This window comes from Moschus berezovskii, chromosome 16 (genome assembly GCF_049115385.1).
Source record: "Moschus berezovskii isolate FMDL1 chromosome 16, NW_MosBer_1.0, whole genome shotgun sequence".
Taxonomy (NCBI): domain Eukaryota; kingdom Metazoa; phylum Chordata; class Mammalia; order Artiodactyla; family Moschidae; genus Moschus; species Moschus berezovskii.
The window spans coordinates 66486159-66498215 of record NC_142475.1 but is presented as its reverse complement, the minus strand read 5'-3'; the positions used below and the strand labels follow the sequence as shown (position 1 = coordinate 66498215).

Here is a 12057-nt window from a genome sequence, read left to right as displayed (position 1 = left end):
CCAAGTTCTCTCACTGTACCTCCAGCATGTATCCCAAAGGAGTTTACTTGATTCATTCACCACAGCCAAGGCCACCAGTCTCCACTGAAGTGCAGTCCTCACACCAAAGTGAGGTGCAGGGGTGTGAAAATTTGTAAAATCTTGTATCTATTTATTGCATCCAATAAAGTTTGCTTTTGTGTATGTTTTATGCACAATTTATTATATTACAGGTATAGCAGTAATAAAAAAACCTTTACTGCAGATACAAACTTTTTTTAAATGAAAAAGCGTGTTCATCTATCAATATCTCTCACTACAGTTATTACAACAGTCTTCAAACTTGTCTTATTTCTAAGCTTCTGTTTTTAATCTATTCTCTAAACAGTAACTAATCTTTTTAAAAAAAGTCAATTAGAAATAATGTCATTCCCTGTTATAAGTCTTTAATGCTAACAGCTTCTCTTTGCAGTAAGCATAAAGCACATTTTTTCACATACTCTAGAAGGCCCTCCGCTCCTCATCGGCCTCACCTCTTGCCCCTACCCCATTTTCACAAGACTTCTGCCACACTGGTCCTCTCGTTTCCTTGCAGGCTGAGTGCCTTCCTGACAAAGGACCTACATACCTACTAACCTCAGCCTGGAATACTTTTCCCTGTTCTTTAGATTTCAGCTTATACGTCACCTCTACCTTTTTAAATTTGGTCTGCCTTTAGATTCTATCATATCGGAAGGGGTCTGGCTCCTTTAAGGCACACAAACTGAAATCTGTAACTACTTGTATATTTCAGTGTTTCCTTGACTAGCTTGCACACAACGCTTCAGCTCCATAGTGTCTTAGTTCTGTTTCCCCAGGACGGTGTAAAGACTCTGGCTCAGAGCTGACTCAAGTATTTACTGAGAGAATGAATGAAGCTAAATTCCAAAATACTAATTTCATAATGTTAGAACAGATATTTCAAACAAAAAATATTCCACTCTAAAAGTTTATCTACAAATCAAGTCTACGGTATCCATTCTTTCCTTGGGGGTAAGACAGAAGGTCTAGAGCACTGGCTTTCACTACCTTAACGGTCAGTCCCATCTCATTAATCACTGCACTAGGGAATCACTGCAGTTATGAATGGAAGTGTACTGACTCAAGAGGGGACTTCCCTAGTGGCTCACTGGTAAAGAACCTACCAGCCAATGCAGAAATCACAGGTAAAATTCCTGGGTCAGGAAGATCCCCGGGAGAAGGAAATGGCAACCCACTTTAGGATTCTTGCCTGGGAAATCCCTTGGAAAGAGGAGCCTGACAGGCTACAGTCCTTGGGGTCACGAAGAGTTGGACATGACTTAGCAACTAAACAACAACTGACCCAAGAACCAGAACCCAACATGGTACACGGCCCATGGCAGATGCTTAAAACACTTCTGTTAAATGAAGCACCAGCACGGAACAAACAGTTCAAGCCTCCTGAAGACCTGGCCAGTGAGACCATGCATAAGTCAGTTAACTTTCTGACTTTCAGCATCTTCATTTATACAGTAAAGTTACAACTTATTTCATGTCTTACTGCTGTGGAGACTGAGTACAAACACAGAAGTGTTTTGGACACTATAAAAGCTCTATGCAAATACACCTTGGGTTTTGTTGGTTTTTGTTACCTGGAATGAGTGAACAAAGTTAAGGACTTGTAGAGACAGTTTTCTACTGGAATGTAAGAGGTTTTGAAGGCTGAAAAAAAGGGGGAAAGTTTAAAACAAATGTAACCAGAACTAACATGGGAGTTTAATTTTAATAAACATGTTAGTATATGTATATACATCTCAATTAATCACATAATTTTAAAAAACAATTGCAATGGTTCTCATCAATGAAATTTCTGCTTGTTTGAATAATATAAAGATGTATTAAAAAGACCATTTTGAAATAAAACATCATGTACAAGCAAAATTAGAAAATTATTGTTAAAAGGAAAAGTTTAAACTACTACCAAATATAAATGTTAAATACAAGAACACTTTAAAAATAAAAGTGTAGGAACACATTTTCAACTATAAATTCGTAACATATGTAAACTGGTAACACATGTAAACTGGTAACCATTATAGTGGCAATCTTTAAAGCTATATAGTATTTTTACCTTGTAATTCATGTATATTATTTTATTTTCAAGATAGTTATTAAAATTATGTCAATTAAGTACCTTAAATTTTCTTATACAAACTACATTAGGCCAATTAAATTATTTATTCTCCGACTTTGTTTTCCTAAATAACAATGTCAAGGAGGTCTGCAGACATCACCTCTCTCTAAGCCACCTACCACGATCATTAGATTTAGTGATACTCTTCTCTGCTAACCAGTCCCAGGACCTTTACCACGCTGCCTCACAGCAGCTGCTCCCAACCGATCAGAGTGAGCATACAAGACAGTACCTACTTGTCATGCTGATGAGTAAAGCATGTTCATCTAGAAAATGTGGCAACTGAAGAAAATTTAGAAAGTCAGCCATAATTCTACTTTAGGAGATAATCATTACTATCATAACTTGAGTTGTGTATGTTAAGAGAGAAGTGCACAAGAGATATTTCTATAGATATTTACATATGAAAAAAAGCTAGGTGGACACAGTCATGTAAGTATGCCCATTTAATCCATACTCTCGCCAAATCTGAGTTACTAAGTCAGTATCATTCACCAAAACGTTGGGTCCAAAATATCTGCATGTGCCTAATTTCTGAGGGACTGAACTTTAATTTTAAAATACACAGCAAAACCTTTCAACGAGCCATCTTTACTCAATCAATGAACAAGCATATGTGAAATAAAAGAAAGTAAGGCTGTATATAGTCACCTTGCTTATTTAACTTATATGCAGAGTACATCATGAGGAACGCTGGGCTGGAAGAAGCACAGGCTGGAATCAAGATTGCCGGGAGAAATATCAATAACCTCAGATATGCAGATGACACCACCCTTATGGCAGAAAGTGAAGAGGAACTCAAAAGCCTCTTGATGAAAGTGAAAGAGGAGAGTGAAAAGGTTGCTTGAAGTTCAACATTCAGAAAACGAAGATCATGACATCTAGTCCCATCACTTCATGGGAAATAGATGGGGAAACAGTGGAAACAGTGTCAGACTTTATCTTTTTGGGCTCCAAAATCACTGCAGATGCTGATTGCAGCCATGAAATTACAAGACGCTTACTCCTTGGAAGGAAAGTTATGACCAACCTTGATAGTATATTAAAAAGCAGAGACATTACTTTGCCAACAAATGTCCATCTAGTCAAGGCTATGGTTTTTCCCGTGGTCATGTATGGATGTGAGAGTTGGACTGTGAAGAAAGCTGATCGCCGAAGAATTGATGCTTTTGAACTGTGGTGCTGGAGAAGACTCTTGAGAGTCCCTTGTAGTGCAAGGAGATCCAACCAGTCCATTCTAAAGGAGATCAATCCTGGATGTTCATTGGAAGGACTGATGCTAAAGCTGAAACTGCAATACTTTGGCCACCTCATGCGATGAGTTGACTCACTGGAAAAGACTCTGATGCTGGGAAAGGTTGGGGGCGGGAGGAGAAGGGGACGACAGAGAATGAGATGGCTGGATGGCATCACCGACTCTGTGGACATGAGTTTGAGTGAACTCCGGGATTTGGTGATGGACAGGGAGGCCTGGCGTGCTGTGATTCATGGGGTCGCGGAGAGTCGGACACGAGTGAGCGACTGAACTGAACTGAACTGAAAGCTCCAGAAACAGTCAACTACTAAATCTGCTTTAAAGGTTAAAATTATACTTTACTTTCACACAGAATAAGTTTAGGTTTACCATTTTGTTGATGATACATAGATTATTCCTGTGAAAAAGTTTAACCCAACCCATTAAGCAATAGACTGTTCATGAATAAATCAATAAAAACCTTCGTGTTAAATGGAAAATATTCAAGAGACGTGGATTCAAGCCCCAGCTCTTCCATTTACTAATCATATGAGCTTTAATGACTAAATGCACAGGAGATTTAACAAAGAAAAGCTTGAATTTCTTTATCTATAAAATGAGTTACCCCTGGCTGGTCACTAGCACTCTGTAACATTCTTGGATTCTATGATGGGCAGTAGGACACTTAAAATATTCTAACCCATTATCTCTGAAAATCACTAAAAAGTCCAAGAAATCCCAGGGTTTGTGTATCCAGAGATATATTTAAGACTGTTGGCATTCACTGCTAGGTCACATGATTTAATATTTGGTAACCAAAAAATGATTACTATCAACAAACGCTTATCAAAAAGAGCTTTAGTCTCTTGGTATTTGGTGACTTAATACTCAGTTTCAACTGTTTATGAATCACCTCCAGCATGGAATCATTTATAATTCTGTTAAAGCATAACTCTGAACCAAACACTCTAAAGCTGAAGCAGTGGGTCACCAGGTATTGAGTGTCTAGCCTCACTCAGCTGAACTACCTAGAGTTTTTGTTCTTCCCTGTGCAACAACTCTTGTGAAGTAACAAATGATTCCATCCTAAATGTTTTTAGCTGAGCTGAAAAGAAAGCCAGATGCTTGGTGAAAGAAGTAGAATGAAAATGGATATGACTAAGAAACTGATGGTTCTTGGCCAGAAAATAGAACTTTGAGGTAAACGAAAGAATGCGTGAAATCAAATGTGACAGTGGTGCCAGAATTCACAAGGCCCCCAAAAGGCAACTCCCATGAATGTCCAAGGACTACGGGATGCGATTACATTCACAGTGGGATGTTCTTACACTGGTGCCCAAGCTGCTGCATCTTTGTAAAAGCACATTTCTGGGGCCACTCCTCAATTCAGAAGCTACTACATCAACTCAACTGAAGTCTGGGAACCCCTTTCTATCACAAAACTGAGAAGGCACACCAAGGCAGCAAGTAAAATACTTCAGTAAATATTACAGCAGCATTTGAACACAAAGGCCCTGTTTCTTATCTTTATAAAATGAATTCTTCATTCTTGATGCTTCATGCTTCCTAAATAAATTTTGTCGTTTGTCCACCTCTCAAAACAGATGCCTGTTTCACATCTGTAGATAGGCATCTACAGATGCCTACATCCCATGCAGCTACTTAAACAAATTATCACTCCCACTCTTCTTGCAGACAGCTAAAAACATTTAGATACTACAAATGTCAGCGGCACCCAAGAGAGGAGAGAAAGTAATAGAAGAAACGGCTGACGAGCAAAGAAATTCAAGAACAAGAAATGTTTTTAAAATAAGTGGTGATTAAATAAGTGAGCATGACTTGTTAATTTCTTAGAAAGAAGTTCCATAGGATCATGTCTTCAAAATCGAGTATATTTAGCGTACCATAACTGGGTTGGTCTGGCTGTGAAGCCTGAGCAACTAGATCTTTATTATGACGCAGAAACAGTATTGTGTTCCTCAGAGTGAGCGCATGGTCGAAGTTCCTCTGTGCTTCCCCTTCACCAGTGCTCTGAACCTGAAACAAGAGAACCTATGGGTTGCAACGAAAACCACTCCCAAGCCATTCATGCTGGTTTATAACCATAAAGTAGAAACATTTAGACATTATTAAAAATCAGTGTTTTCATACTGTGAAATTAGTTTTCTGCTTGCTCCATGGAAAAAAAGTTATGCCCAACCTAGACAGCACATTGAAAAGTAGAGACGTTACTTTGCCAACAAAGGTCCGTGTAGTCAAAGCTATGGCTTTTCCAGCAGTCATGTACGGACGTGAGAGTTGGGCTATAAAGAAAGCCAAGCACCAAAGAATTGCTGCTTTTGAACTGTGGTGCTGGAGAAGATTCTTGAGAGTCCCTTGGACTGCAAGGAGATCCAACCAGTCCATCCTAAAGGAAATCAATCCTGAACATTCATTGGAAGGACTGATGCTGAAGCTGAAACATCAATCCTTTGGCCACCTGATGTGAAGAGCTGGCTCACTGGAAAAGACCCTGATGCTGGGAGAGATGGAAGGCAGGAGGAGAAGGGGACGACAGAGGATGAGATGGTTGGATGGCATCACCGACTCAATGGGCATGCGTTTGAGCAGGCTCCAGGAGTTGGTGATGAACAGGGAAGCCTGGCATGCTACAGGCCACGGGGTCACAAAGAGTCAGTCACAACTGAGCAACTGAACTGAACTGAAAAACCAGCCAGTCAGAAATTTGCCCAGGCAATACTGAAACACATATTAACCTCAATCTTGGTTGAGCTTCCATTCGATTATACTTTGGAAGGTGACAGAAATTACCCCGAAAAGTAAAACTAACAACTTCAGCAACAAAATCATGTCAAATTATAACATTATATGTTCCATATATGATTCAAACAGGGTGCTCAAAAAACTCTAAGATCTGTATATTCTGCTTTGTCTAGACAAGTAGTCTAATCCATGGTCACCAATGATGCCGCTATTTTATCACCCTGTTCACAACTCTGCAAGGGACAACAGAGTATGTGACTCAATACAGCTGTTCAGTACTGCTGAACATACAGCTTCAAATCACTCAACAAGGATTCCCTGAGTCCCTGGTTCTGTGCTATGACCTCTTTAGGATGTAAGGACAGAAGAGTGGACAGAACTCCTGCCTTCACCGGGTTTGCATTTTAATGCATGCGCTTCTGACACTGAGTCAGTCACCCATTTAATATGTAAAAGCACACACATTGCAGAAGCAGCAGAGAAAACAGAAGGCCAGGTCTACAGGGGGAAATAACTAATTATATTTGGATTACATTAACAAGATCAGCCAATTAAGTTTGATCAAGATGAAGCTTTTTAAAAAATAGCTAAGAAACTAGTTTTAAAAACTAAATTTCAGACTAAAAGGCTTTTCCAAGAATGTCTATGTGGTAAAAAAGAAAACAGATATATAAAGCGTAAAAGAGATCTTCCAATTTGCTCTACTTGATAAAAGACCAGCTGAGGTGAGAAAAATAAAAAGCTGGAAAGCATGTTAAAATGTGCTGGAATATAAAAAATTTATTGGAAAAGATGATACACAATAAGAAATGGGGCTAAACAAGATATTAAAAACATTGAGGAAACAGTGAAAATATAAAGATAAAAGTGAAGGAGACAAATTCAAAACAAGGATCATCTCAGGCACTAAAAAAGTAAAAATCCTATGGAGAAGGTGGGAAGGAAAAAATGTTATGGTGGTTTATTTATTTATTTATTTTGAGATATAAAGGAAGTACAAAATTACCAAACATTCTCTAAACATACATGAGTTCATCACTAGAGCAAGGAAGGTACCGAAATGATTCATCAAACAACAGATTAGGCACACAAACCACTTGCTTACAGAAGCACAGAGGGCAGAATAAAATACTCAGGGAATGAAACACACCAAAAAGGCAATCAAGATTTAGAATGAAGGAAAACTAGGCTGTACTCATGGTGGGGGGCGGGGGAGGGGGGGAGATGGTTAAAAACAAATATGGCTGAAGTCTTCAAGATGCTAAAAGGGACAGTGAGAGTGGACATAAATACGATACCCAGGGACATTGTTCCAGATTAAGTGGAACAAAACTTTCAAATAAAAATTGCTTAAGAGTAGATTTTTTAAGTCACAATGAAAAGAAAAAAATAAATAAAGGCTATTTTAGAAAAGTGCATAAAAACTGCACATAGACTTTAAGATTTCTGTACCCCATTTCCTCATTAAGTCAAATTATCCTAAGAGCTTAGATGAGGTAAATGACTCTTTTAAAATCACAAAATTCATTCATCCACTCAATATGTTTAAACCTAAATGACTGCCACAGTTTTAGGGTGGGAATGAGGTAGGAATGAGCAAGAATATACCAAAAATCTACACAACCAACAACTGATGTTTTATCAAGCAAGAAAAGAGTCCAAACACCCTGACATCCCATAAGCTATCTAGATTTACCTTTTCTAGTTCAATAAGAAAGCTGTCCAGAGACTCATCTGAGGGTTTGCCAACTTCAAACATTGTGACTGCATGGCTTTTCAAATTCTGAAATAGAGAAACAAAACCAAAACTGAAATGTACCTTATTTGAGCCTATTATTAATAAGTTCTAGCTTTCCCTCTGAATGCTAAGCATCTTATCTTTATACTATGCTTTCCAATATGTTTAACCTCAAGTGTGCATAAAGAGTTGATTTTTCTAATTACAAAAGCAGCCCTCACTAAAAAGCTGCCACACTCCTCTAAAGAATATAAAACAAAGCTGGCTGCATTTTCAGGAATAAATTTAATACTTAAAAAAAAGATTTAACAACACTGAGTTATTGTGTACCGAACTGTTAAACCTTTTTATATTTAAATAACAATTTGACTTACTGGTGAAAGGTTTCCCATCATTAAAAAGGCAGTAAGTGTTGAGTCAAATAGGAACGCGATACGCTTTGTGTATCCTGTAGACAGATTCAAACTGTTTATACTGGCTGTGTCTGCTGGGGGGATAAAAATCATAGTTTAAAAATCAAGTAAATGAAAACTGTTCATTACTTATCATTTGCAGTGAGAAAGTATTCCATTTCAACTTTATTTAATAATTAAAAATACATAATATAGGCAATACTGTAAGTCATAAGCGGTCCCAATTCTACCTTATTTCCAACATAGAGAAAGAAAAAAACAATTTTTTTAAGCCATTCACTTGTGCAGTAAACTTTCTGAAAGTCAATAATAAACCACGACTTGATCACTGTCAGATCAAAATGACTACCGAGCTTAACCTCTGTGGACAAGTCGCCGGGTCCAGGGAACAGAACTACCGAGGGCAGGAACAGCAGCCACTTGACTGTGCCTTCTCCTCTCCCCACACAACCACGTGCAAGCCCCTCGTCCTCTATGCTCTGTCCCCTCTGTACCTAGAGGCCTTCCTGCGGTGGTCTTCCTGCACGCGCCAGCTGGCGCTCTCTTGGTTGTTCTCGGCCCCAACACCATCTTCTCCACGAAGGCTGCCTACACCCCTCTGGGCAGAAGGAGGGCTCTTCCTCTTTGCTCCCCACAAACACCACAGTGCCTCTCACGCTGCGGTGGCTCTTACACTCTCCAGATTCAGTGTTTAGAAGAAAACTATTGTATTTCCTATCAATTTTACGCCCCTGAGATCTAGCAGCATATGGGTAAGGACTCAAAGATACATACTGAGTGAAGAAAATCCAGCCCAAATCACAAATTAACCGTAAGCCTGGAGAGTTAGCTTTATGAGTGTGTGTGCAGACACACGGCTTATTTACAGACAGGCTCAAGCTGAGCCACCACTAACCTGAATCTTCTTGACTGTTTGTATCCATGTCAGTAGCCGATGAAGCTTCCTCTACAGGGCTCCTACTTGCCCCGCCATCCCATGACAGGAGCATCTTCTGTGGATCTAAAGTACTCCTGTTGATGAAGAAAACAGTCACTTTTGAAATACACATAGATGACCATATAAAAAACAGCCACTGAAGTCAGTACTGAGGTTACAAACATTCACCTAAATCCACTCTTACATTCCGGCCCCAAACTGAGACGGAGCCCTAAAATATTCTGCACCCACAGCAAAGGTTCTTAACTAAACCCATGGACAGGCTTTAGAGAATCTGAGAACATTTTAAATTTGTATGTAACATATAGTATGAGCTTTTCTCTAGGGAAAGTGTCATAGTTTTCAACAGATTCTAAAAAAAAATCCCAACACACACAAGATTAAACATCACTAATATATAGGGTTCAATCTGCTGAATACATAAAATTTTGTACATAAAATTGTATTTTTTCCCCAAAACAAAAAACTCTCATACTAAATAAATGAGTGACTTTAATCTGTTTACGGATGGAACGTTCTTCCACGATGAATGAAGCTGGTCCAAATTTATTACTTGGCCTTTCTTGTGGGCAAACCCCAATCGGCAGTACACTGACACAGCATTCTAAAAGGAATATAAAGGAAACGAGTATATGAAATAAACCAGACGTCAGAATGTCTGTAGACAGAAAACATTATTATGGACTACATTTATAGAGATCCTCAAATATTTTCATCCCATAGCCAGAAAAAAACCATTTTCAGTAGGCCTGGTCTTCCCCTAAGATCTCCACATACGCAGGAGAGGGAAAGCCTCCAACCCTCTGGCTTGGCCCTCCCTAGATCCACCCCTCAAGAAGCGGGAGTTGGTGCTTTAACTGACCTCACTGCAAGACACTGTGACTTCATTACAAGGCACTGGTCAGGCTGCTCCCTGCTAAGCACAGATGGGTGAGGACAGCTTTCACTCCCTGGGGTGGGATACTGCTTCAGGGTTCTGATCTTGCTCTGCTCTGCTTCCTCTGACTCTGTAAGCATCTCACTGCTTCCGCTTCTCAGTATCAAGACAAAGATCTATAATCCATTCAGTGCTCGTAACATGAGTGAAAAAGAGTAGGAAAATTACATACCTTAACCAGAGACAGGTCTATCTCAAGAACATTTGCAAGCTGGACAATAAAATTAAAAATTATTTTACACCCTAAGAATTATCAGTATATCATCATAAACAGTTAAAGATAATCTATCCATCATGAGCAAAAGTTAAATTATTAATCATGGAAATACTAAATAAATTTGGTAAGCAGAATTTTCTTCTTTCCATATCTTGAAGACATTCAGAGTAGTACAAATCCAGGTAGTGACCCTAACAACTTAGTGTGAATTATAATTACTTGAGCTACTTTAATTAGAATTACTTAGTTTTAATTTTCTCATTTAAAATGAAAAAATTCTAGATCAGTCGTTTACAATGCTTTTACTATAAAGTCATCATATAAAGTTATTCAACCAAATCACAACTATATACATATGCAGGAAGTAACTTAAGAATAGTGACAAGTATATTAAGGGTCTAAGATCCAACCATGAACGGATTTTTAAAATATTTTAGTTATATCATTAAATAATTTTATCTACTTTACACAAACTTATTTTATAATCTTGAGGCTAAATTCTTTCATAAGATGCTGTCACACTTCCCTCTGCAACATTAGTATGCTCATATATTGACACAAATATCTTATAAAGCAGAGTTTCAAAATAATCACCTTGCACTCGATTCATTACAAAACCTTCAAGAGGAGGAACTAAAATAAACAAAAGAGACATTTCTCAGCAATTTAATTTTGTAAAAGAAGGAAATTTAATTCAAATATCTATTCAAAAAGAGACCTCCAACTTAGGAAATGAATTCAGCCTTTAATTCATTTTATCAACTCCACTGCAAGTTTTTCTAAAACTCCCAAAGTAAAGGTCCTATACAGAATGCTGTCTACACATAGTGGACTCTGATGGCAGAGCATAAATCCATAAAAGTAATTTCACCCCCAGGGACCGCTCAGCATTACTCAGGCAGAGAAGTGCTTACAGGCGTGGACTCAGTAGAAAGGCAGGGGGACTGTAGTTGCTTCAGAATGGGGAAGCCTGCCAAGGGTGTGTTTTTGATCGGTCTTAGGCAGCAGGATCCCTGGTCTGAAGCAGAGAAACAAGGGCTGCAAGCTGCCATGCTACACAAAACCAGGGGGACAAAAAGTATCAACTCGCTGCCCTTCATCCCATCATCCCCGCTCCATCCTGACAAAAGGGGAAACCCATATGTGTGACTGCCACGCTTATCACTGATGTAATTTGCTCTTTGGGGCTTTCTCTTCTGTATCCTCCTTAATGGGAAAAGGGTCAAAACCTTTGTCCGCACAAGAGGCTGCCCAGTCACTACTCTCCACCTGGCAGTTGGTACTCACTTCTCCCCATCTCTTTGGGCCAGATGCCCTACTCCAATGTACTAGGCTGCTCTTCCCAACCATAATGAGGAGGCACTACGCTTGCCTTTGCCAGTCTCCCCTGTGGGCACACTTCCCTTAAAAGAATTCTGGGAAGATGTGTGCCTAGATCACAAGAGGATTTGGTGTCCCTGTGTCCTCTGACCCTAACACTACCTCCCTGCACCCCAAACCTGAAAGCATTTCCAACAGAGAGCTGTAAGACAAAACACAAGTGAGCAGAATGAAGACGCTGTGAAGAGCCACAATGCACACATCAGGGTAGGCTGTCCCAGTTACAGCTCTGTCTCACAGCATTTTCCGATTTGCTGCTACCCAT

At 39.2% G+C, this 12057-nt stretch overlaps 2 protein-coding genes across 4 annotated transcripts in view; both read right to left on the bottom strand.

Moving 5' to 3' along the window:
* The window catches only part of LOC129557836 (protein FAM91A1-like), a 15523-nt gene extending 3466 nt beyond the window's left edge, over positions 1-12057 (bottom strand). The window contains exons 1-8 of the mRNA XM_088844581.1: positions 12031-12057; positions 10368-10406; positions 9750-9862; positions 9217-9332; positions 8283-8395; positions 7867-7953; positions 5312-5444; positions 1632-1701 (exon numbers count right to left, since the gene is read on the bottom strand). Coding sequence (XP_088700707.1) covers positions 1632-1701; positions 5312-5444; positions 7867-7953; positions 8283-8395; positions 9217-9332; positions 9750-9862; positions 10368-10406; positions 12031-12057 — 698 coding nt within the window. The remainder of the gene's footprint in view (positions 1-1631; positions 1702-5311; positions 5445-7866; positions 7954-8282; positions 8396-9216; positions 9333-9749; positions 9863-10367; positions 10407-12030) is intronic.
* The window catches only part of LOC129557867 (mitochondrial adenyl nucleotide antiporter SLC25A25-like), a 78447-nt gene continuing 76644 nt past the window's right edge, over positions 10255-12057 (bottom strand). Inside the window, exons 5-6 of one of the 3 annotated variants that reach the window (XM_088844903.1) lie at positions 11007-11045; positions 10294-10406 (exon numbers count right to left, since the gene is read on the bottom strand). The gene's annotated coding sequence lies outside the window, so the exon portion shown is untranslated. Of the gene's footprint in view, positions 10407-11006; positions 11046-12057 lie in introns of all 3 variants that reach the window. The other 2 variants (XR_016039377.1, XM_088844904.1) reach the window with 2 other exon arrangements.